This window comes from Trypanosoma cruzi, genomic scaffold (assembly GCF_000209065.1).
Source record: "Trypanosoma cruzi strain CL Brener 1047053517163 genomic scaffold, whole genome shotgun sequence".
NCBI lineage: Eukaryota > Euglenozoa > Kinetoplastea > Trypanosomatida > Trypanosomatidae > Trypanosoma > Trypanosoma cruzi.
In genome coordinates this window covers 36,314-62,137 of record NW_001849555.1, presented here as the reverse complement: position 1 = coordinate 62,137, position 25,824 = coordinate 36,314, and the positions used below count along the sequence as shown (strand labels likewise).

The following is a 25,824-nucleotide window of genomic DNA, read 5'->3' as shown; positions in this document are numbered from 1 at the left end:
TCTTCGATGGTCACCAACGCCACAAGTGTGAAGTTGTGGCTCAAGGATACATGACGCACACTATTAACCCGAGTGTTCACGGACCATGATACCCTGGACTCAGGCTCCGTCAATTGAAATCCATATTTGGCCTTCCTTCCTTTCGCCACCGTCGCATTCAGGCAAAGGTACTCGTCGATCCACGTGCCATTGCTGGCCGTATCGGACAAAACTGCCACCAGACCCGCCGTGGATATAGACAACCCGGAGAAGAAGGCGTCCTTTTTTGCCCAAGTGCTGAGGACGGACTTGATTGTACTCAGTTCCTCCGTCAGGCGGGAAAGCGACATGACACTGCTTTCATAATCGCCCCTCCGTTGTAAAAGATGCAAATTTCCATCCGAGTACAGCAGGGTTCTGTCAAGCTCCCAATTCACATCATCCTCCACGGCAACAGGTCCAACATAAAAAGAACGGTTGTTGTCCGTGACCCAAAGATAGAGCGCTCTTTCCGCTTCACCCCCCGACGCGTACCCTCTCTGAATGTACAGCATGACCTTCCTTCCCTCAATGCTCGCGGTGATGAGGGCCTCCACATAAAAGCTCAGATCCAAAATGGCTGTCGATTTTGACTTGGTCCACACGCCTGGGAGTGTCCCGATGGTCCCCGTCCACGTTGCCCCCACGTCACGCGACTCGTACACCCTCTGGCCGTCCTCGCAATCAACAATCATGAGAAGTGATCCCTCCCATTCGGTGACGCGGGGGCGGGAGCATTTCGCAGGAGACGTTCCATTCGAAAGCATCCAGTTTGCGCCGCTGTCCGTCGAATAAATGATCATGGAGTAATCGTCATCATCAACATCAAACGCAAACGCGGGAAACACAAGCGTGCCACCCTCCATCAGAACACCTGAGCCACCAGAAGGAAAAACCCTCTCAAATTTACGTTCGTAAGGAGCAGCAGAGGTATTCAGGACTGACAGCAATTTGGGGTTGTCCCAGCTGATCCGTTCACTCGGCTTGCCACCCGTAGAATTCGTGACAGTACCCACAACCAGTGTCAGATGCAAGCTGTCCCAAATCATACTCTCATGTTCATTGAAAAATTCAACGCCTCCCAAAAGAAATACCTTGTTGCCCTTCGTGGTTGTTGTGGGGTGGTGCACACCACCCAAAAGTTTCTGTCCATCCGCTCCAGTAGGCACGGTGTGTGCCCTCCATGAGCTTTGATTGACCTTGCCAACAAGAGTGGTCCAGTTCCACGCAGAGTCAATGTACCCCGCAACAACATCAGAGTAAGAGGGCGTAATTAATTTGGCACCGTCTTTTTGGGCGTTCGTGCGAACTTTGGCGTTTGTGTGGCCTTCGGCAAAAGCAGCAATTACTCCACCAGCACTGACAAGAGATGGTGAAACAAATGAGTCCCGCTTCGTCCCTGGAGTACCTCCACCTTTCGGCAGCACCTGCGTCTTATTCGGCACAAATAGATCGATCCTCTGCAGCTTCAGAAAATTCCTTAAATCACTCTTCCCATTATTCCCTCCAGCGGCCGCAGCTCCACAGGTACCGCAGCACATCATCACGACGAGGAGCAGCGCCGCAGAAGCAAACACATGCCGGGACATGCTGGGCCTCGGCGGCACACTCTCTCTTCTTTCCCTCCTCCTTCCGCTGGAGCCGGTCACGCGGCGACGGTTGTGTGTGCGGGGTGCCTTCACAGCCGCAACACGTGAGAGCATACAAATATGTGTGTGGGCGGTGTGTGTGTGCTGTTGGTCCTTTCAGAGCCTTCAAATTTCACAGTAGCGATTAGCGCTTGTTTGCTTTCTTTCCTAGCGTGTCTGTTCAAGAAGTGGAGAGGAGCAAAGCAGCGGCAGAAAGGCAACAAAAACGGCAATACATCAGACACGTCACTGAAAAGCACGGAGTGTCGCTGCAGTAAAAGCAATTGTTTCCTCCCACCACACACATGGAGTGAAAGGAATGTGTGTCTGTGTGTCCAAAAAGGGGACGCGCAACCAACGACAGGCGTGTCCTCGTCATGCACAAACACAGCTCGGGCTGCCGTTATCTCCCCCGCAGCCGCATGCGTCATTGGCTCCACAAGTAGAAGGAGATGAAGCGTGATGGGGAGCGACAGCAACACCCTTTTCCCTCGTCTATTCCCAAATAAATTCTATAACCCGCACGCCAGCCACCATCGTCGAGCACGTCCGCCCCACTCAGTGGGAATGTAAAAGAAAGCCCCTGCCCCCGGAGAGGGAGTTGCGGCGGAGACCGTGAAAAGCAGACCCCTTATGCATCGGCGAGGGGAATTGTGCCTTCTCTCCGCGTGGAGCGCTGTTGAGGACAGAGCCTTTCTACCTCAATAACCCGCGCTCAACGTTTTGGTGAAGCACAGTCTCCTCGCTTCTTCAGTGTCCATTCCACGTTTTTTGTCCGGGCACCTGCAGAGCCGGGCAGCGGAGTAGATGCAGAATTGTCTCTTCGCGCAGCTCACGTTGGCTGGTTTTCACAATGTCCAGTCGGTGGTTGTGGCATGCCGTGCGGCGGTGGGTCAATCCTTCACTGCTGTGGCACCGAAAGCCGCATGCTGGACGGCGAAATTCAACAGGTGGTGATCTTATCGGGGTGTCGTCGGCAGGCGACGTGCGCTTCCTCGGTGGCCTGACCCCTCTGCCATCATGAAATCGGCGACAGTGTGGCGTTGATGATTGGATGTGTGCGCGCCATTTTGAGCACACGGTGCACTGTTTCTCGATGGCATTCCCCTCCTGCGCGGCAGAGACAGCCGCCCTCGGGAGCAAAGTCGCTATGCGGGTTGTGCCTCAATTGTGGTGAGGGCCACGTGGAGACTCCTGTCGTCCTTTCCTTCACTTGCTTGGGTCTTTCGTGTTCCGGCGACGGCGGCGGGCGGTGACCAGTGCCAGCCCCAACAACCCGCAGGCATGCACGGACACACAACAACAACGGTCCCCAGCAACGCGTGCGCCACAAAGTCACAAAATCTCCTCCTCCTCTCCCCCCCAAAAAAAGACCGTAGTGATCGTTGGGCAAAAACCCAAGAAGGAAGGCGCACCCCAGCGGAGTGCCCACAGTTCTCTCGCCCCAAACAGAAAACAAACCGAAACAGATTCACAAACAATTCACTCCTTGCATCCCCCCATCCCATCCCCAAGCACCATCAGTAATGACATGTGAAGCGCTTCTCAACAGCACCCCACTTCGCGGGCTCGTTTCGACTTCCCAGCGCCGACCACCCACATCAGCGCAGCGCTGCGGGAGCGAAAGGCGGTGGGAAATAAATTCACAAACAAAATCAATACAACGCAGCACCCACTGCAATCCGCTCCACGAAAAAAAGCAGCAATGATGACGGTGGCAACACAAAAAAAAAACACAAAGACAACGCCTCAGCGGTGCGGCCACGCAACAAACCCGTAGCAATGCCACTACCACCAGCACCATCCAAAATGCGATCCCTTCCACCTCCCAGACACATCGCAGTGCTCGTTGAGGCAAAGCACCACAGGGATTCTCGGGGAGAAACATGCGCCTGTTTCACTCACTGTAGAAGACACGTACTTCTGCATCCGCTATCCCCCACCTGGCACCGACATCCCTTCCTCAGCCCAAATTCCGCAACAGCCACCGCCGCCTCCCTACACTCACCCTCAGTCGGGTGCTCAACCGCGCCGCATCTCTGCCAGCCACCCATCAGCACCCTGTCTGCGTGTTGCACATAAATAATCTCCCACAACATTTCTCGAAATAACTCCTCCCAACCATTAAATTACGCCGCCAGACGCTCATTGCACTGCCTCACAGTGCCGGCGGTGGTGCTATGCTCACCCGCCGTAGCCATCCGCAGCCCAACCAGCGTCTTCCGCGGCGAATCAACAAAGAAAAAAAGCCGTCCACCAGCCAAAAGGTTTCGACCTACGGAATGTACAGCACCCCTCACTCTACATCAGTCTTCTGGTAACGGTGTTCCACAGACGGGAAAAAATCGTGCCCGGTGGAGCCCTCCTGTGAGTACACCTCCGGCGCAAAGCGGTGGGACTGACGTCGTGTTGGTGGCCTCAGCCCCTCCAGTTTGAGTCCTACTGCAGTCACGGAATCCCCGTTTAAAAATGCAAACACAGTGTAATTCCCCAAACTTTTTGGTATTCAATAATCTCTGACCCTCGATACAAATAAGTTAAAATCAGCCTGCGGTATTAACTTTGCCAACATGCACAATGTTTTACTCGCGAAGTGGGCAGACATCGGTGCATTGAAAGGCAATTCGCCATTGCGCTCTCCTTGTACTCAGACGGTATCCACAAGCTTGTGGGACACGTTATTAACATCTCACATTTTATTAGATCCCAAAGTAAGGTAATATTTGGTATCCAAAGCGGTCATCTTATCAACCGTACTGTTGCAAACCCAAATCCGACCACCAGATCATCGCTTATCAAAGGTGTAGCAAAGAAGCAGTCCCACTTTATCCATGCAACCCTTTACCTCCCTCCAGTACTCTGCCTGCTTACCAAAAGGCTGGTCACGCTTCATCCAAACACACAACGCCTTCACTTCTTTTTCTTCTGGGTAATTCATTACGATTCTTACGGCTGTCCCTTGGTTGTACCATTCCTTAAAGTTACCCTCGTTCGGTGTTGTTACCATAGCCATGCCCCATTCATGAGGAAGCCGCATCCTAGACGGATCACGACCCTTCTTTGCCGCGCAGTAGACAACATACCCCTTCACCCCACGCCAAGACAAACTCCTCACAACAGACACATTACTGGAGTCACCCATGTATACTGACACCGCTTGACGGTCTTGTCAAACACTTACGTCGTATCTCCCAAACAGTGGAAAACAACCTGGAGTTGCTCCGCATCGCAGTGCAGCAGCTGGTAGAGGAGGTAAGAACCGGCATTCATCGACTTCCCAATCCCGGGCGTCCCAATCATGACACGCGGATGAGGCTTAAAGTGCTCCTCAGGACGACTGTTAAACCACTCGGTTACATCGCCCTCGACGATCTGCCACACGCGCTCCACCTCACAGTTCACATGGCAGTCAAAAATAGGTTCCGTCCCCCCCCCCACGAGTACGGCCATCCCTTGTCCGAGGTGAGCACCATCAGCCTGGAACGCGGTGCACCGGATTGCTCCACACCGTCATCCTTTTCAAGAGTTCGGCCAACTGCCTTGTACGTCCATGACTGCGGCGGTTCCCCCTCCTTCACCTCCATTCCCGTCCCTTTATCACCAGGGACTTCCACGGCATGGCTCCACCTCGCATTCTACACAGACTCGTAGAATCCCCTGCATGAATTCCTTTCCACTCAACTGTAAATAGCCCACATTAATCGCCGCACCCACTCCACTCTTCTGCGAGTCGCAGCAGGCTGATCCACGTCAGTTTGGGGCTCTGGCCTCGCCCTCCTCTGACGATCTCCCTGCGGTACAGCAGACGCGAGACTCTTGGCATTGTCATTGTGTACACTCTTGCGCTTTCCAGACATTGTTTCTCCTTGTTTTCCTAGTTGGATTCAGTTAAAGCTAAAACTAACAAGCAATCTAAAGGGGAATAATAATAAAAAATACGCACAAAAACGACTAGCAGACACAACAGGAGAGTCATCTACACAGTGTGACGGCACAGTGTGCGATACAAAACAAATGCACGAGGACCACCGCAACGACGGCAAGTGGGAGCCGTCCACCCAGCACAACGTTAGGAAAAGCTAACAACAACAACAAAGTGGTGCGCACGGAGGGTTCGCTCACGCATTCCGCTCGCTACGGTCTCACATCCGTGTGGCACCGCCGTCACCGCACACGCTCTGCAATAATACATGCGCGCATATCGTCCCTGACACGTACAAACCCACAAAAGTGGGAAGGGGATTCGATAAAGCAGCGGCCACACGCAGGGAACACAAATCATACACGCCACAACAGCGATGCATCATGGCAGCCTCCCAGGCAAAATAAAAGAAAAAGGCAAAAGGCAAATTACGTGCTTCATGGAATATTCCCGCAATTCGCACAGCACAAAAGAATCATAACGCTCCCTTTCTCATTGCATTCGCCATTTATATTCCCAATGCGTAGCACCACAGATATTGCCCCTCCATGGTGAAAACGAATGCCTTGTTGTGGTGTCATCGCGCAGCCATCCGCCTGGTTAAAAACAAAAGGAAAATCAGGCGTCCGTCCGCCTGAAGGAAGAGAGACTCAGCCGCAGTGTCCTCCACAACACAAACACTCCGCGGCCAGTGCCCGGTGTCGTGTGCGGACTCCGCGAGGGGTTTGTGGGCACGCCACTGTGCCACATGGTGTGACCCCTCGGAACGCAACAGCAGACGTGTTCCCTTCCGGTCGCACTCGTGTCAGTGGCGGCTTCCGCTGCCTCGCTGCGTGCTGGTGGCGTCGACTAAGATGCTGCAGTGTGATATAGAATGCCCGGCACGAGCGGTGCTGCGTTGGGCGGGCAATGCCTTCCGCGGCGAGACACCCAGCGCGACTGCTGACCGCTGCACTCACGCAATTCCCTCCACTCCTCCCCCTCCATTCGGCAATCACACAGCCGCCGGCATATTGACCCCGAAACAACACACACGTGAAAACGTGGCAGCATATTTCCCGAGAGAACACAGTGGCAGCCACACGCTGCGGCCATCGTGCCGACACGTCCAACGCGGCCGCGCCCACACCCACAGCAGCAGACACAAAAAAAGATCTTCCACCCCGTGCCACGTCCTCGTGCGTGATGGTGCGGCATTTCAGAGCAATACCGCCACACGCCGTGCAGCATTCCCACAGGGGATGAGAGCCGCGGCGCACTCTCACCGCCTCCCCCTTCCTTCTCCTCATGTCCCCGGAGTGACGCAGCTGCCAGCACCGACTGCAGGAGGAGCATCCAACTGCACCGCAACATGTACGCCGTGCGTTTGTGTGTGCCTGCAGTCACGCAAAGAATAAAAAAAGAGAAGAAAAAAAGAGAGCCACGCAAGTGAAGGGGCACGCACAAACACGCAGCAGAGGTGCAGGACGGAAAAAAAGGGAGGATGAAAGCCGCTGAGGCTCGAGATGGCACGGCAGCCCAACCAGCGGCAACCCACAATAATTTTCCTAAAATAAAAATAAGTTAGAAATTTTCTAAAGCCCCTTTAAAAAACCCTGCACACCCATTAAAGAACTAAAAAAAAAAAAAAAAGAATCCCATCGTGACGCGGCAAAAAAAAAAAAGACTGCTTGTACATTATTCATGCAAAAGTAAAAATACATTTGCCTCGACCGCTCAGCCCTATGGTGTCTACACAACACCCAAATTTCATTGGGGCGCTCAGTGCGTTTTTTTTCTTCTTGCATCCCAACTCCTTTTTTTTTCTTTTTTTTCACTCCGTCATCGTCGTGGCGTTCAATGCCGAGTGCACTTATCATCGGCCGATGGAAACATTAAATACAATCCGCCATTATCAGAAAATTACACCATATAGGAGAAGACAAATATACGTATATATAATGAAAGAGAAGAAAAAAATATATAACCAGCGGTGCAGTCCCGGGAGGGGGAGCACGCCCTTACATAACGACCTTCATGGGGAGAGGGGTATTCAAACCAAAAATAAAAATACATAAAATAAACGGTGCATCCACAAAAAGTTGGCAATTACTTCGGAGGGTGAGTGGAGAGGCACATATAGCTCCCGCCGGTGGCAGGAAGTCCTCACTGCAATTTCTCAGTAAAGGGCCGCAATGCCCCACATCCCCAGCAGCATCAGCAGAAGCAGCGCCCGCGACACGCCCCCATGCATGGAGCCGTCACTTTTCTTGATCATTCTTAGTTCATCAACACCCAGTGGGCGGTTGTACAAGAAGACGTTCTTCACCGTCATAGGAGAGTTGTGCATTTCGCACGCGCCAAAGCAAAAGCCTGCGAGCTCAAGTGGTGTCTCACCCGTTAACAGCGTTACCTCTTCCCCCAGCAACTTGCCATCAATGTACACAGAGGCCTTTTTGCCTTGCAGCATGAGTGCCACTTGGTATTCTTTCTTCGGCTCCCAACGGCCGCTCTCTGTTGTCTTGTCGTTGAACATCGTCACCCACGTCTTATCCGCCGTATACAAGATTCCCATGGTAAGCGGGGAATTAGTGTCCCCCAACGTCGCACCCAGTAGAGGAGTGTTATTACTCGGAGTCTCTTCGATGGTCACCGACGCCACAAGTGTGAAGTTGTGGCTCAAAAACACATGACGCACTTTATCATCCGGAATGTTCACAGGCCACATTACCCCGGAGTCAGGCTCCGTCAATTGAAATCCATCCTTGACCTTCCTTCCTTTCGTCACCGTCGCATTCAGGCAAAGGTAATCGTCGATCCACGTGTCACCGCTAGCCGCATCGGACAAAACTGCCACCAGACCCGCCGTGGATATAGACAACCCGGAGAAGAAGGCGTCCTTTTTTGCCCAATTGCTGAGGACGGACTTGATTGTACTCAGTTCCTCCGTCAGGCGGGAAAGCGACATGACACTGCTTTCATAATCGCCCCTCCGTTGTAAAAGATGCAAATTTCCATCCGAGTACAGCAGGCTGCTGACGAACTCCCACTTCTCAACCTCCTCCACGGCAACAGGTCCAAAATAAAAAGAACGGTTGTTGTCCGTGACCCAAAGATAGAGCGCTCTTTCCGCTTCACCCCCCGACGCGTACCCTCTCTGAATGTACAGCATGACCTTCCTTCCCTCAATGCTCGCGGTGATGAGGGCCTCCACATAAAAGCTCAGATCCAAAATGGCTGTCGGTTTTGACTTGGTCCACACGCCTGGGAGTGTCCCGATGGTCCCCGTCCACGTTGCCCCCACGTCACGCGACTCGTACACCCTCTGGCCGTCCTCGCAATCAACAATCATGAGAAGTGATCCCTCCCATTCGGTGACGCGGGGGCGGGAGCATTTCGCAGGAGACGTTCCATTCGAAAGCATCCAGTTTGCGCCGCTGTCCGTCGAATAAATGATCATGGAGTAAATGTCTTCTGCTTCATTCCTCGCCATCAGAGGAAACACAAGCGTGCCACCCTCCATCAGAAAACCTGAGCCACCAGAAGAAGCAAAATCCTTCAATCCAGCTTTGGGTGTCTTTAAAGTAGTCTGGCTTAACGATGTGGGTGAGCCCCACGTGATCCATCCACTCTGCTCGCTGTCCGTAGGCTTCGTGACATCACCCACAACCAGTTTCAGATCCGGGCTGTCCCGTTTCCAAATCCCACCACTTTCATTGAGCATGTCATAGCTTGTCGCAAGAAGAAACACCTTATTGTCCTTCGTGGTGATTGTGGGGTTGAACACATCGCCCACACGATTATCCGCTCCATCCGTTGTACCAAGCACGTTGTGTGCCCTCCATGTACTTTCACTCACCTTTTCAACAAGAGTGGACCAATCCCACAAAGAGTCAATGTACCCCGCAACAACATCAGAAGAAATTGGCTTAATTACTTTACCATCAGCGGCATATTGGGCATTTATTTTGCCTCTGGCAAAAGCAGCAATTACTCCACCAGCACTGACAAGAGATGGTGAAACAAATCCATCCCGCTTCGTCCCTGGAGTACCTCCACCTTTCGGCAGCACCTGCGTCTTATTCGGCACAAATAGATCGATCCATTGCAGCTCCTGAACACTTCTTAAATCACTGTTGCCATCATTCTCCCTTGCAGGCGTAGCTCCACAGGTGCTGCAGCACATCATCACGACGAGGAGCAGCGCAGCAGAATAAAAGAGATGCCGGGACATGCTGGGCCTCTGCCGCTCACTCGCTCTTCTTTCCCTCCTCCTTCCGCTGGAGCCGGTCACGCGGCGACGGTTGTGTGTGCGGGGTGCCTTCACAGCCGCAACACGTGAGAGCATACAAATATGTGTGTGGGCGGTGTGTGTGTGCTGTTGGTCCTTTCAAAGCCTTCGATTTTCACAGTAGCGATTAGCGCTTGTTTGCTTTCTTTCCTAGCGTGTCTGTGTTCAAAAAGTAGAGGGAAAAGGGAAAACAAGCCAAGTAAAGAGATGAGACAGCGAGCACCGCCACTCCGCACCGGCCATCGCGGGCGTCACGGCGGGCCGTCGGTGTGTGCGGGCCAGCCCTCACGCGGTGCAACACGCCACACACCCAACAGGGAATGACAGACAGACAGACAGAGAGGCAGTGAGTTGAATGGATGCCGTCAAGAGGCACTCACACTCAACATGGCCCGTGAGCATGCGGCCACTCCACGCAGGAACATACAACGCACACGGAGCGAGCACCCACACTGTTCGCTCATTCCACCCTCAATGAGATGCAGTGCTTCACTCCACGCAATGACATGGGGTGAGTATCCGCCCGGGAGGCTGACCGAATGCCGAAATTATCTCTAGAACCCTCACAAGAATAAAAAAAGGAGTAAATGGAATAAGAGTGTGCTTCCCACATCCCCAAAATTTAACCAATTAATTGTATATATATTATCTGATAGGCACAAGACCCCGCCGCTCCCCTTCGCAAGTTCCACCCCTTCGCCAAGTCCTGAATTCTAAAAACGCGACTGTGTGATATGCGGTCTGCAGGGTTTTCCGCTGACCGCACGTAACCAGAGGATGCCTGTATTCCGCGAGAGTCAAAAAAACTAATATATCCGTTGCAGCTCCCACGTCATGGCGTGCGATCTCGAGCTGCCTTTAGTCGTCGCTCCTTGCAGCGAAGTGTTGTCCACCCAAGCGTCCACGGTGCGTGGCAAGATGGCGGAAAAGGCCGATAAGGCCAAGCGGACCGCACGCACCTCGGCCTGCATGATAAGAAAAGACTTCCTCTTCCATTTCCCTCCGGCAATTTTAACGTCGCCGGAGTCTGGAATAAAAACGGCTCCCCATCCATGGAGCGATGCGTCCGTGATGCTGGCGGCCGATACCATTTCCGTGGAATTGATGATTCGCTTACGATTATTCCCGATAATGTGTCGTAATCTCTCGCCCGAACCAACCGCTGCCGACGGTAGGTTCGCCGGGGATGTCTCCAGGACAATCCCCCTGTCAAGTGCGGACAATCGTCGTCGCACTGCCTTGATGGAAAAGTGGTGGTCGCATAAACGCGTGCACCAAATGGCAGCCAAATATAAAAAGCGTGACGCCATAAACTCCATTTCCGCGATGATTAAAGAATTGAGCGCCGGCATGGCGCATACAGACCGGAAAAACCTCTCACTCAGGGATACCGTCTGGTGAGTGTGACCAAACTGCATCCCAGGAAGTTGCAATGCGTAGCGCCCGATTCGCGTTCCTCCCCCAAGGATGCGTGACAACTGTCCGCATTACGAAGCACTTGGGCTTCCCACAATGTCACATCGCTTTTCGACCCTGCAATGCGTATATTATCGATCCATACGTCGATGCGCACCAATGGAGGTGCGGCCCAGAGGGGGTGAACCACCGTCGTCACCCTCGCAATTGCCAAGGTAATCTGGAGAATTTCTGGGCCGGCCTTGTATCCCACTGGGTGCCGTGTCAGCTCCACCAGCGTACCGTCCTCCACGCGGCATCGAAAGAGATGCCGAGTCTCCCGCGGTAAAGAGACTATGAAGGACGACTTTAAATCCAGGCGGGAAGCGGCCTCAGCCATCACAGGCGGCAAATAATGGGAAATGTGTAAAAGAGGAACATTCGCCTCGTAAGCGTCGTCGCTGTTCCTGTCGCGTGGCCACGCGATCCATCGTCGTAAGCCGGTGGTTTTCTCCTCCACAACCGAGAAAGGTATTATCCATCCGCTTGTTATTGTGGACGAAGCGTCCTCGATTATTCCTGCTTTTCGTAACAATCTCGCGTCAGCGGTTGGAATCCTCCGTGAGCCTTCGCGCGCTTTACCGGAGAAGGGCAGAGGGAAAGGGGACCGCCCGACGAGTCCCAAAACTTGCATGAGACTCTCCAGGGTGGCCGGGTTCAACCGACTTTTAATCCACTCTAGGTTCAATACGGGCACGTTGACCTGCTGTAGCTGGATGGTTAGTTCATCTTGTGGAGTGGCCATACGCGTCCTTGGCGTGCGTCTCGTTATTGTAGCGGCATGACTGTGATAAAATCATGGAAAAAACGCTCCTCTGTTCTCAGCCAGAGTTCCGGCCCTTCCGCGGTGTCTCCCTTCACATCAATGCAACCAGCGACGACACCTGGGTCAGCAGTGTGGTGCACTTCCACAAATATCGAACAGTATTCTGGGGAAGGTCAAACGGGTCGACGTGCTTCGCCAACTGCAAGATCACGTGTGGGTTCAAATTGTATTTCTCCACGATTTGCGCAACGTGTCTCAACGCTCCCCGTTTTATGGAATGCGCCGTGGCATTCCAATGAGCCAAAGCTCGTTCGACTTTGGCATTAGTAATGTTCGTGAGCTTTTCGTTCTCTTAAAGTGTCCTGCATAACTTTATAGTGTCGAAGGCGTCCTGCCCTCGTATCCTCACGAACCGCAAGAAGCAGTGGGGATCCGCCCTCGCCGTCTTCGGCGCCACGGACCTATCCAACAACTAAGCTCCCGTCCGGCTCCAGTGTGAAATTTTTGGCTCTCAAGGCCGCAATCCCCAACCAAAGCCTCGCCGTTATCCATGCAATTCGAACAACAACACGTTCCTTCCAATCGGTCCGGCTGCGGATTACTTGATTCATCTCTTCCTTTGTCAAGGGGCGTGCCTGCTTCGTCTCCGATCGCGCCGCAATCTTTTGTAACCCCAGAATCACCATGTCCAGCGGGGTTCGACTCATTTCCGACATGGACCGCAGCATCCTGGCGTACTGCAGCCGGGTCAATGGCGCCACATCTAATGTTGCCGCCAAAAGGCCGCGCGGCTCTCCTTGTTGATCGGCTGTTCGTGCGTGCGGCAAAAGGTTGTGAATTGCCCAGCTAGAGACATTCTCTGCTCCCACGTTGACGGCGCACATCTCTCGAGCCACCTCGTTTGCTTTCCTCATGTAGCTGGCCCAAAGCGGGGATTTCATTGATTTGCCATACCACAGTCGAGCGTCGTTGGCGGATAAGCTCCATTGCCCTTCCAGACGATTTCGTCGGGCAATTTGTAATATCGGATGGAGTGTCGGCGGCGCGGTGCAACGCCTGTGAGGATTGGTGGGAAGTGGTGGAATGGATGGAGGCTGCCTTCGTTCGCCTTCATGGGCGGCAAGCAGCTCCTCTGCCGTTTTTTGATGGCCATCCGCGCGGCAAGTAATTCCATCTGGCTGCGCTGCGCACGTTGCACATAGATGCGTCGTGTACATAAATGTGAAAAAATTGACATCGCAACGATCGCTGTTATGCGTAGGCGGGCGCTCAGTCTGGAGAGCGGGATGCTGGGTTCGGATGCCAAAATGAGCTGCAACCGGAATGCCTGCAGTAGGTTCCTGCCCAATTTCATGAACTGCTCGGCAGGATCCCGCTCTGCTTCCTGTGCGCGCTCGCACGATACAAAAATGTCAAAGGCAACTTGAACCTGAGCGTCCACTTGGTGCAAATTATAATTTTATGCGCTCTTGAGACTGTCGACAACTCCGGAGATGCCCTCATTCCATATACGCGTGGCCCAAGTGTCAACGTCCAATGCAATAAAATGCAGTAACTGATCCTCTGGAGCAAAATCTCGTTCCAAGGGTAAGGTGCGAAAAGGCAAAGTCACGGTGTGGGAGCTATGTGGTCTCCCGAAATTGCCCTGAGAATTTCGGGTGTTGACCCGCCGTCTCTCCCTCCCGTGAGATTGCGTTAGGGAAACGTGGATTCTGGCACGCCCCCAGCCATCAAATGATGTGGTTGGTGTGGCCGTGTGTTGACGCCATCGTCGCGCATGCATGAGTGGGGGTTCATCTGGCGGCCCTCTCCGAGAGGTGGGCACTTCTCGTTGACACGGCGTCCCACCGACCCGCAAAAAGGCCGCCAGCCACCGCAATGTGGGATTCAGAAGCCAGCAGGTAATTATACGCCTCTTCCACCTGCAAATAAAGCTGCGCATTGCGATTCTGAACGTCCGCGACAAACTGCAGGAGCAATTGGGTCTCGAAAATTGGTACTTGAGGCACCCGGAGGTTCGCAAAGTGCCCCACAAGGGTTGAATCCCCCCAGTGCTTGGCGATGTCCTCTGAAATCCAGCGTCTGACTGCCATTGTTGCAGCAAAGGTTACCACCACGTCCAACGGCCTGTGCTCATCCATGTAGGCGAGTTGCGCCTGTATATTGCATTGATGACGTACCAATAAGAATTCATTCCGTCGCGTTGTAAAGAGGGGATGCTTAACATTTCGTTAAACAAAATTGCAGAAATCCACCGTGGCTGTAATAAAAATGTCGATGAAAATATTTATAAATATCCTATACGTTATTGGTGATTCCTTAATTCCTTCAATCGCGGAAAACCCAAAGACTCATAAAGTATGAGAAAATTGTACAGAGAAATCTTCTTCTTATCAGAACATGTGTATTCATTCAGGCAACCAGCTTTCATCGTGCAAACACAAATTTGCACACGCTCCAAAAAAATATAAAAAAATAAAAAATAAAAAATAAAAACTCCACTCAATAGCCATGAAATTGATTCAAGGCGGTGGAAACAGAGGAAAATGAGTGAATACAAGGATATCCAAAAAGCCATTGGGCTGATGAAGAGAAAGAGGGGTATGTATGTATGTGGGGGAGGGATAGGTCAGTGTACGAATCGATAAGGCATTGAGTTTTCATGTGCGGTTCTCCGCGTCCAAAGGTGTCCTAAGCTTGTGACTCATCATGGCAGTGGTGGTGGCGGCAGAAAGAGCAATTCTGCATGAGTGAAGTGGCATACATGCATTCGCATTTCATGCTCCTTCTCTCTTTCTCTCTCTCTGTATTTGTGTGTGTGTGTGTGTGTGTGTGTGTGTAAAATTCCCGGTCGTTGTAAAGTACAAAATCAAAGAAGAAAAAAACAAAAACAAGAACGAGAGGCAAAGCAGGTCCTCTTGCAAGTGCACGAATGCAGTGAAAGAAGTCGACAATGACGCGACATGCACAGAAAAGATCTTCCCGCATGGCAGACGACAAGAACAAAAAATAAATACAAAAAAAAAAAGGAAGAAGAAGAAGAAACCCGTGATTCAAAAAATGAGTTTTCACCTCATAAATTTTCGGCGCCACCACGGCGGTGATGTCCCGCGCACAAACTCCAGAAACTTCGTGCAGTCCTCAAACAACCCCGTGTCTCGCCCAAGCTCCCCTATCAACGCCACCGAAAAGCCCGCCTCCAGCTGCAGCGAAACCATCGGGTTGCCGCCAAGCGAGAAAGGCAGCAGGGGGCCGATGCTGCGCAGACTCCCGTTCACATATGGTTCCGATAGGATGGGCGTTACAATGAGATCAACATCGAGAAACTGTTCCTCCGTTGCCCGCACAACGTTGTCGCGAGTTTGCAGGGCTCGTTGGTAATCAAGATTCGTGAGTGCCCTGCCATTGAAAATGGCTGTCACCAGCCCCTCTGGAAGCTCATCCAACAGACCGAATTGCGACATTGTATTGGCGTGTGACGGCGACGACGCCCTGTTTCTATTGTGGCTTGCTGGAGTAAAGAGGGTGTCAAAGGCCCGTGAGATTTCATAAAAGAAAATGGTTTGAATGGCGTTGACCACCACCTCGATGTCAATGTTTAGTGTTACTGGAATGACCTCCAGTAACTCGTTCTTTCGCATGGCATTTTGAGTCGCGGCAAGACGGAGAATACGGCGACGAAACTCATCGGCGGAAAGCAAACGCTCCTTACAGAGTGTGTCAATCCAGTCCGCTGGGTAACCAACGGACAACTCGATATGACGGCCCCGAAGCTCTTCGTTTGAAGCAAACGTGTTGATTGTATCCCAGCTTTTATAATCCGTGAGACGTGACTGTCTAGCACTCCCACGTCCCCCTCCACCACCAATACCACTACTACCACCACTGTTACTACTGGTGCTGTTGCTGCGGTTACTAGTAATTTTTTTGCTGTTGTTGCTGCCGCGGCTGTTGACACTACTGGCATTATTGTCATGCTCTGTGTCGGTACTTCCGCCAATATTTTTGCTGTTTCCAGTGTTTGACTCTCTTCGATTTTCTTCCTGGAGGTAACTCGGTTGAATCGCTGAGGTAAATACCTCCCAGAGGTAGAAGATATCATCGAGGCGAGCCGCTGTTACACCAATAGACATGGAAGGAATACCCAATTTGTACCCATCCGTAAAGGTCGCAAATGATTGTGCGGTGGGCTTAAATGCGGCAACATCGTAGTGTATCGGCGACGTCATTGCCGCTGGCCCCATGAGAGCAGATCCAATGGCATAATTACATGCATTCTGATATACCGCCACAGCAGCAGGGCACTCCGGAACAAGCACACTTGCCTCGCCCATCGATAGCGGGGTCTGACAAGCCAACTTCCCAATGAACTGTGCTCCATGGCGACGCAGCCAGGAGACAAAAGCAAATTCCGTATGTGGCATTTGATGAAGCAGCTGCGACTCGGTCCCGTAGCGCGTTCGAAACTCCCGCACATCTAGCGCGTCCGAGACGCCAATGGCAACACCGCTTAGCATGCCGTCAGAGAAGAAACTCCGCCCGAGGTCTCCCTCCCCCGCCACCTCCAGAAAACACAACGGCGGTGGTTTCACCTGCTTCGCTTTTGCCGAAGCCCGACCACTTGCCGTGAGTGCCTCCGCGCGTTGCCGCATTTCCTCCACCACCCGCCGCTGCTCCGCCGTTTTGTGGTGCAGACGGCTCATTGCCCGTCGAACACTCAAATCCCCAACCATTTCTTTCTTTCGTTTTTTTTTTCTTCTCCCTTTTCGTTGCGTCTCAGTTCTCAGAGTTTTTACCACCGCCTAAATCCCTGTATATATATATATATATATATATATATATGTGTGTGTGTGTTTATGTGTGTCGCGGCCGCCTCGCTTCAGATGGGAATTCGAATGCCTCTCTTCCCCTTTCCACATGCAAGCTCTCCCCTTCGCCCTCTCCTACCCTCCTCTCAATGGACGGGAGATTTAAAAGAAAAATAATACTAATAATAAATAAATAAATAAATAAATAAAACATGAGAGCAATGATAGATTCACTTAGAGAATATCCATTGGCGTCCGTTGGTGATGGCACAGGCCACATAAAACTTTTTCACAACTAGTTTGATACATGCACACAGTACATGCATAATATGCGCATTTCAATGTCCCACGTGATGCAGGCGATGTATAAACACGGGGAAAAAAAGAAGAAGAAAAGAAAAACAAATTTTTGATATATATATATATATATTAACCAATTACTTTAAAAGTTCCTTTTTTTTTCCCTCCAATTCTTCCTCATTTTCCCCTTGTTGTTTGTTTGTTTGTTTTTTGATTGGTTGTTTTTTCTTCTCTCGCTCTCCTCTACCACTGGGGAGCCCAACTAGACCAACGATGCGGGGCCTCTGGAGTCCCTAAAAGATTCTCCTGGCTAACGGCAGAACGAATAAGCTGCTTTACTCTCTCTTCAATATTTTCTACTACATCGCAATGGTATTGATCCGCCATTGTGTCATCTGCCTCTTTTGACGGGGGTTCATGAAACTTAATTGTACTATTTTCGCTGGGATAAAGCTGAATAAGTTCTTCAGAGCGTGCAAATTGAGGATCATCAAAAACAGTAACGATAGGTTCATCAAGCATGGGTATCCGGTCATCCATGAGCTTCAATAAGATGGAGGAAACATCAAAAATTCGTGGAGTAAAGGAAAGATGGTGTAAAGTCATCCTCCTCGCCCCCCATGTATACAATGCTGCGGTATTAATTGTGGAAAAGGACATTTTTCGTGCCGCCTCCATCGCTGAAATTGTTGTTGCTGCCGTTGCTTTTCGTTTCGTCACGGCAACGGTGGCGCCAATGTCTGTGGCCGTCGTCGCGACGGCAGAAGTACGTTTACGCTCCAGCTCACAATTCGCCTCCGATTTTGCCGGTTGCATCAGAGGTTCCTGCACAACACCGCCGCCAGGTATGGTGACGGTGGTCTCAGACACTTTGGTTGGACTCGAGATGAGGGAGAGTCGTTCCACCATGACGTTCAGACCCACCGTCTGAGCCGCCCCTTCCACAGGCGGAGTGCCAGGGAATTCTCCCAATGACATCGCCACAACAGATAGATTCGTAGAAATATCAGAGGATTGAAGCACAAATGCCGTCGTCACAAGTCGACCAATTTCCCGGTTTGGTACCTCTGGCAAAATTGTCACACTCCCGCTCTCAGGCATTATGTCCATATCCATGCCATCGCCAGGGGGAGGCTGTAGAAACAGAGCACCACGCCATGCAAAACATTTCATATCTTGAAGGCCAAACTTTGCAATGCCGGCAAGATCACGACTGTAGCGCAGAGTGGAGTAAAGAAACTGTGTTGCAGCGCCAAGAAAAACACTGTAGGGACATCGTAATGGTAGCGGTGATATAAGGCATCCAGTGAGACGAAAAATTGTTGGATCTGTGCATTGAAATGGCGATTTGTTCGGCGTGGCCTCCTCCACCTGTTCATCCACCCGGCTACACCCGCCTGTTGAGAAACTAGGATGGTGTCGAGGCACTAGAGCCCGTGGTAAGGGTTGAAGAGCATGTACCCCAATATGATGCGACGCCACATGACCGGAAGTGACATCCACGAAGAATGTGGTGCTCTCTCGATGCGTTGCATCAAAGAGATACTGCAGCATGCTCCATTCCGCCAACTCGTGAGTGAATAAGTGTACTGCATCTAGCCATTCTGCAGCATCGGCGGATGCCGCTTGAAAGGCAAGACGAAGCAGTGGGGCGTACCGAGGTGCTTCTGCCCTGAAAATGGCCATTCGCACTTTAGTGAGAGGTTTCGCCTGGAGTTGCATCGCCTTCCATCCCTTTGTACTTGAGGAAATTAAGAATGAGCCCCGTCTCTCACCCAGCCGATTCTCCTCATTCCCCGTCTCGAGTGAAAACAAAGGAGCCGCTTCCTTCTCAGCCGATACGGGCCCTTTAGGAACCTCCTCCACTTCTCGCAGGTGCTGTTGTACCGCCTCTGTAATCTCCTCCAAAAGTTTTACCATCTGTGATGCAGGTCGAGGGTATTCCGCCTCCGAAAGTTTATTCGAAGACAAAACGCGGTGTAGAAAACTGCATAGTGGCCCAGTTTTGCCATGATCAAACGCAATTTCAAGTAGACTTTCGTAGCGGGTGAGAAGTTCGCGCCGATTTCGATGAGAACGTGAGGCTCTTCTCGCCCCAATACGTTCCTTCACCTTTTCTTCCTGTGGTGGCTGCGATGACGTGTCGTTGTTATAAATTTTCCCACTTTGAAACACCCCCTCCTGATGTTGTTGTTGCTGTTGCTGTTGTTGTTCTTGGTGTTCTTGTTGGTGGTGAGGTTCATGGGACTTCTCCGCTTGAATCGGATTCCGGTTCTGAAAATTGGCCTTGTATTTGGATATAATGTGGAGAAGTGATGAGGGTTGACGTAACATGGAGGCTGTGCAGTTAAACTGCAAGGATGGGGGTAGTGTCAGTTGCCAACTGGAGGAATAGGCCGCACGGTCCGGCAATTGGGTGATAAACTCCTGAATGCCAACTGGTAGCACAAGGGGTCGACGCGCGTGACGGATGGGAATATGTCCAAGAAGGCAACATACCGCGGTTTCCATCGCTGCCAATGGACGAATAAAAGCTGAATTCTCTACCAGGTCCATGAGAGGCGTTCTATTGCCTCCCGTCGTCGCAGGAAACGGGTTCGGCTGTGCGCCGCCAGATGCCATATCACTTCCCCCATTTACCGTGAATCTGGAAGATGGAACGGCATGCGTGGCTGTACAAGTGGCAGGAGCAGCCTCCGCCAGCCTTGAATGTGCATCATGGGGCTCCGTGAGAGAGCATGGCATTGAGATGGCTGACGCAGCCGAGTCCTCCTCCATTCCAATGCTGTGAAAACGCAGTACAGATCCATCCGAAATAAAAAAAAGAAAAATCTCCTCACGCCGACGTTCCGAGGGCAAAGAACAAAGTTTTCTCCGTACATGTAAAACGCGTTGTAACGCCTTACTGCCACTTTCTTGGGCAGTGGTGGTGAAAGGGGTGGTGGTGTTATTGATGGTGGTTGTCGTAGCGTTGGTGTTATCGTGACTCTTTGAGCCAATTTCTCGCTCCGTCTGCACATGTTTGTCGCTGGTGTTTAAAAAACTCCTTACCGACTTTGGTTGACCCTTCTGCAACTCCAATTCATTCTTATCGACCTCCACCATGCGGTGCTGAAGAAACCAAGTGGGCACCGGCAAGGCACATGCTCCCAATGAGAGTGAGTTCCCTTTACCACTTCGCACAAAATCACAGAGTTGCATGGTTTGTGAAATTATCGCCTTGTGCTCCGGTCCATTTTCCGCAAGTTTGAGAAGCATGGCGGAGTGCCACTGTTGCTGCTGCTGGTGAGAAGAATGAATGTCACGATGATAACGAGATTGCTGTTGTTGTTGTTGTTGTCGTTGTGGGTGGTCGTGGGTGCCACTCGGGGACTGCGCCCTCCTCCCCTCCTCACGTCGCTCAGAATTTCCCGCCGCAGGCATCCATTCAACAACTGTCCCCTGCAGCTGTGGCTGTTGTTGATGCACAGTGTATGTGGACTCGGTGGAAGTCATTCGGGCATGGCAAGGTGTCCTCCTTCTCATGGCGTCATCAACCGCCGCCTCCTCTGCGCCATATGCCGTTGACGTAGGTGCCGTTTTTGCATGCGGGGCAATTAAAGGTGACGAGGAGCTGCCGCATGGGTAGTTTTCCTCATATTGGAGCGTCTGGTCACCCTTGGCTGCCTCTAGCGCCAAGATAGAGGAATAACGGTGTTCAAAGGTGGATACAAGGTGAAACACACACTGATAGAGCATGGCACGTGAATGAGCACACATATCACGCACCGCGTCATGAAGCTCACTGTGGCGAGCCGCAGCGTTCACAAGGAAAGGCAAGATGTATCCCCAGTGAAGATACATGGCGGGGGAAAAGTCCAGGTGCGCAAACCCTGCGCCGCGCTCCCATGTCTCGCTTCGCTCCGGCGCTGCCGCTACGGACGCGGCTCGACCCGCATCGTCCCCAAACGTGTTCCTGATGTTCTTATTTTTGTCGCCCACGTACGTACTGTCCATGCCGACCTCCTCCAGCTTCAGCGCAAGATGAAGCGCCTTCAAAAGAAGATGCACCGCAGGAATTGCGGAGCGCGCGTGGCGAGAGCGCCGTGTGGAGGCGGTCGTGAAGGGGCCAATTCCAGAAACGGAAGTGGAGGCGGCACTATTCCAAAACTGCACCGACTTCTGCAATGCACTAATCGCCTTTTGGGACTGCACACAAAAGTTCCTCAGCGTCTCCGGCTCCTTCGTATTGTTCCACTCGGCGTAGATAGCCATGCACACATCGAACAAAAGCAGACCAAACTCCCGCCACACCGATGCCAAAGTGACGGAAGAGCCAATAATGTGCTCCATGATACGGTATTCACGAAGAAGGACATCGGCTGGATTATATTCATCCTCCTCCCCATCGGGCATGTTGGCATCATGAGAAGAAGAGGTGTGAAATCGTGCCCGCAAAATCATTTCAAGATCACCCAATGAACCCGCACCCATGTGCGGATTGGGCACAAAAAAAGGTGCGGGTTCCAGTGAAATGTGTCGTCGTCGTTCATAAACCGCCTTTAACTTGCGCTGGCACTCAATGTGAAGCAACAGCAACTCTGCCTGCTCCTCACTCACAGGCCCGGATCCAAAAAAGGCATCCACAGGCATTTCCTCAAATTCCTTTCCACGCATAAAACCATGTGCATGCATGAGCCCCCTGCTGCACCTCAGCATCAATCCATCGGCGATTTCATTATGCAGGCACTCCAAATCCTTTGTGCAGAACAAATGCTGCAACTCAATACGATACTTCTCCAGCAACAACGTGTCACGATATTTCCTTTCCTCTCGTGTGTCATTGTTATCGATGGGAAGAGAATAAAAATGGTTAATGGTCCGCACAGCCCTCTTTGGCATACCTTCCCGCACAATCCGCTCAGAGAGTTCCAAAATGTTCCGCAGCTGCCATTCCGGAGAAACAAGAGTGCTCCGTAGAGCAATAATCTCGAACCGCTGCAAAACCGTACTGTGTGCAGGAAGAGGCCTTCCAGCAATGTTCTTTAGACGCCGCACTGTTGCCTCGCTGTACGCAACCCTCCCACGCCATCTACTCTGCTGCAGCTCCACACTCTCTCGCACACCATTTGCGCCAGTCGCAATGGAATTTTCTCTCCGGTTCTCAGCAGCACCACCGCTGCTATCACCCCCAGCAACATCCCCAACAACCGTCGTAGATCCTGCGAGATTGGCCATGGAAGCAGCCGTACCCACGACTTTCCCTGCACCATCCCCAAGTGCCGTTTTCAGTTCAATAGCATCTATGCCCTCTTCAAGGTCAGATATCTGCTGAAACATGATATTCAGCTCAAACTTCATTCGGGCATTCTCTGTATGAAAAACGGCGTATGATTCCCTTAAAGCCGCACGCAAGGCACTTAACACTCCCTTTGCCTCTTCGTATTCCTTTGAGGCGGTGAGAGCGGCGGCACGGAATATCTCCATCTGTTTGTAAAAGGAAAAGTCTCCAAAGCTGGGGGCGTATCGGTCTCGCTCGTCCCGCTTGTCGGCAAACAAATGATTGTAATCGATGTCCTCTACAAAGTCCCAGCGAGAGAGAGCCTGTGCGGCCGACACAACATACCGTTTAATATGTGGGATCACGGGCCCTCCAGTTGAGGGTGCCCATGCCGTCCCCAACAATGCACGCTGCAATGATTGCTGCCGCTGCTCCTCCTCTACCGTTAACGCCGATGCCCACTCCTCTTCAGGGGCCAGTGGAAAACCTTTAATCCTCCTCCACATGTTTATAATACTCTCAAAGTCATAAACGCGCATGTAACAACGCATCGCTCCCACAACATCGTTTGGAGACAAAATCGGTCTCGTTGAAGATGCAGGAGTCGTGCCCCTCTCGCCACCAGAAAGAATTCGTATAGTCGTCCAAATAGAGCGTAGGTACTGACGTGAGGCCGCTTCAAACCACCCCAACTCAAGAAAAAGTGGGGATGGCATACATTCCTCTTCATCCCGTTCCGCAACAGGCTCAAGGGCAACACATGCAGAAAGAACATCACCCTTATCACTGTCAAGATTCTGCCGCATTTCCCATGGTAATTTCTCTGTGGAATGATTGCATTTCCCCACGCCTGTCTTTTCGTCAGTGTTGGTAATACCCTTCCGATACTTACTTCTTGTGGCATGTAGCAATTGATATGCGGCATGACGAATACGAGGATCTTGTGAGAAGCAACGTGGGTCGTTATCATATTTAACATCCCCCAATGCCATCAGCAGACGTGCCAGTGCTTCCCATGAGAAACCCGAGAGAATCTGCTGCTGAGTGTACAACAAGAGGAGTGGCGGATTAAGGGCACGTTCGGCAAGCACTACCAGAAGGTCCAATGTAATGTAATTCTGCTCAATGGCCCGCGCAAGAGGCCTGGAGAAAAGAGAGGAGCTGTGTAAACGAATGTGGTGCGCCAAACGTGCCAACTCCGCGGCAATAATCTGCGGTAAATAATCGTGCATATGAACAAAGTCACATATAAGCCGCATCCATCGTCGCACAACCCTGTCGTCACACTTTGTGAGGTGTGACAAAAACGCTATGGGTAACAAATCCGAAGAAAAAATTGTAAAATGCCGCCGCACAAGCGTGGAACAAATGCTGACACACACATGATCACTGCTTTCTACAAGCATTGTGCAAAATAGCTCAAACCACGGTCGCCACTCGCTTGCGGAAAGGTTCTCATGCTGCAAAAAGAATCGCTGCTCCTCCGTCTCATAGCCCCCATCGTCGTTATCATCATCGTGATCATTCATATCAGCGGCAGCAGCGTCCTGTCCCTTGTTGTTGTCCTCCCTCTCCATGGGCGGAAGAGGGCGCTCTTCTCCTGGAGAAGCCACTCCCTCGATCGCAAAGTTCACAATGCTGTTGTTTCCGCTTGAAAGAACGTCCGGTTGACGTTTCAAACCACGCTGCTTGACAAAACTGCCACTTCCAACAGAAACGGCGGGAAGGAAATTGGAAGTCGGACGAGAGGCACTGTACGTGCCACATCCTAACAATGAGGAGTTTGTCCCTCGCACACTGCCCCGTCCCGATTCCGGTGTGACTTCTCTGGCTAGCAAAATGTGTGTCACACTATTCACACCGGATGTTGTTAAGGTCGCCAACGACGATGACACAATCGGGTGCGAGGAGAAAGACGCGGAGCGCGAACTTCTGAGTGGCTGCTTCCGCGTCCGAACTGGAATCGGAGTAGAATGTGGTAGTGCCTCACGCCTACCCAAGGGGGAGATGTCATCACGGAGTCCGTCGGCATGAATCCCCAGCGACACCGCCGACTCAATCGCCACGGCATCCAAATTTACATGACCCTGCAAATGATGTGCACTCCCTCCCCCACGCTCTTCTTCCTCTTTTGAGTATCTTGATGGCGGCGGCGGCGGTGGCGGCTGTGGTGGCTGTAGTGACGCTTGTGGTTTCTGAGCTCCCAGAGGCAGAAGGCACAGGCGGTAGTGTGGTGATGTGACGTTGCGAAAAAAATTCACCACCGGACTGTCCGGATCAAAACGTTCCTTTAGATATTCACCAATCATGAGGTCGTAGGACACGGCTGGAAGCCGGCAACGACCAGCCACAACCAACACACACGCGAGAAGGTCCATTTCAACAGGCGACTCCCATGATGTATTTGTCTCCCGAAAAGGAAAAGAGCGGGTATAATTGACCTCGGGGTCGTCGCCCGTGGTTTCCCGCATAATCACCACACGCGCTAACGAGGAACAGTTGAACCACACCTTCTGATCACCACGGCGGCGTCGTAGCTCCTGCTCCAATGAACTTCGATTCATAACAGACGCCAATTGAACGTCACTCACCTGACGCCGCGACCACGAAAACTGCCGTCTCCAATGAAAATCCAGATCATATCGTCGTTGTTTTTGTTGTTGTTGTTGTTGTTGTTGTTGTTGCACATAATTTAACTTCTGTTGTTCTTGTTGCTTCTCGGCTAAAACCTGCAGCATTGCCTTGTGGGCCTGTGCATAATGCCATAGCTGCAGCAAGACACTTTCTACAACCGCCGTAGCCTTTGTTGTCATGTCACAGTCGTTCAAAAAGTCCACTAGAACCTGTGCAATATCATGACTCACGTCCGCGTCAAAAACTGAGGTGGTAGCGGCAGAAAAAGAAAGAGAGGAGGTGGAAACGTGCAGCGCGCCGTTATAACCCGCCAGATCCAGCGTAGCAGATGTAATTGCGGGATTTCGCAACAGCTGCGCAAGAGCCAAGCAGGCGGACTGGACGGCTGACTGATCCGCAATGGGAAGAAGGGAGTGGATCGCCTTCAGTACTTCACGTATCACGCTGGTTGCCGTGTTCATCTCCACTGCAGTGGTATGTTTAATGGAGCAGACGTTGCAATGTCGTTGCTGCTCTTTGGAGCTTCTAGAGGCCGAAGAAATCTCCCCAAGAAGTCGCATCAACTCACCAAGAAGAAGCGAAAGAAACCTCTCGCAGTGCTCCTGCGCCAAATCAGGGACGGCTTTGCAAAGCGCCATGAGTAGCTTGCAGCAGCTTGGAAGCGCATACCATGAGAACACCCAGTGTTGTTCAAGAAAAGCCACCAAGAGTGCGTACATGGGTGCAATTGTGCGACCAAGCAACTTGCACAAGTTCCGCAAGG

General features: G+C 51.8%; 4 protein-coding genes and 1 non-coding gene across 5 annotated transcripts, besides 16 other annotated features; all 5 read right to left on the bottom strand.

Annotated features, from left to right (window-relative positions):
* Positions 1–1,721, bottom strand: Tc00.1047053511757.100 (trans-sialidase, putative; the record flags this gene model as incomplete). Its single annotated transcript, XM_806595.1, has 1 exon — positions 1–1,721. A coding segment is annotated over one exon (1,721 nt), but the record flags the coding sequence as incomplete, so codon positions are not given.
* Positions 1–14,138: a sequence feature (areas not merged during assembly with more than two copies in the genome that could not be assigned to a particular haplotype).
* Positions 7,727–9,895, bottom strand: Tc00.1047053511757.70 (trans-sialidase, putative; the record flags this gene model as incomplete). The annotated part of the gene is made up of 1 exon (XM_806594.1): positions 7,727–9,895. One exon carries the CDS (start codon positions 9,893–9,895, stop codon positions 7,727–7,729), a length of 2,169 nt encoding a protein of 722 aa, XP_811687.1.
* Positions 10,494–14,519: a mobile genetic element.
* Positions 14,139–25,824: a sequence feature (heterozygous, non-Esmeraldo-like haplotype).
* Positions 14,519–14,555: a sequence feature (AT_rich).
* On the bottom strand, positions 14,684–14,774 carry Tc00.1047053511757.45. Its single transcript, XR_008255771.1, has one exon. It is a non-coding gene; the product is annotated as a C/D small nucleolar RNA (snoRNA), TB5C1C1 (small nucleolar RNA).
* Positions 14,871–14,899: a microsatellite.
* Positions 15,058–15,104: a sequence feature (T-rich).
* Tc00.1047053511757.20 (hypothetical protein, conserved) lies at positions 15,128–16,792 on the bottom strand (the record flags this gene model as incomplete). Its single annotated transcript, XM_806593.1, has 1 exon — positions 15,128–16,792. One exon carries the CDS (start codon positions 16,790–16,792, stop codon positions 15,128–15,130), a length of 1,665 nt encoding a protein of 554 aa, XP_811686.1.
* Positions 15,901–15,980: a microsatellite.
* Positions 16,873–16,901: a microsatellite.
* Positions 17,052–17,077: a microsatellite.
* Positions 17,271–17,300: a sequence feature (AT_rich).
* Positions 17,359–17,391: a microsatellite.
* Positions 17,411–25,780, bottom strand: Tc00.1047053511757.10 (hypothetical protein, conserved; the record flags this gene model as incomplete). The annotated part of the gene is made up of 1 exon (XM_806592.1): positions 17,411–25,780. The coding sequence occupies one exon, from the start codon at positions 25,778–25,780 to the stop codon at positions 17,411–17,413; it is 8,370 nt and encodes a 2,789-aa protein (XP_811685.1).
* Positions 19,353–19,396: a microsatellite.
* Positions 20,087–20,144: a microsatellite.
* Positions 20,486–20,513: a microsatellite.
* Positions 24,573–24,612: a microsatellite.
* Positions 25,072–25,111: a microsatellite.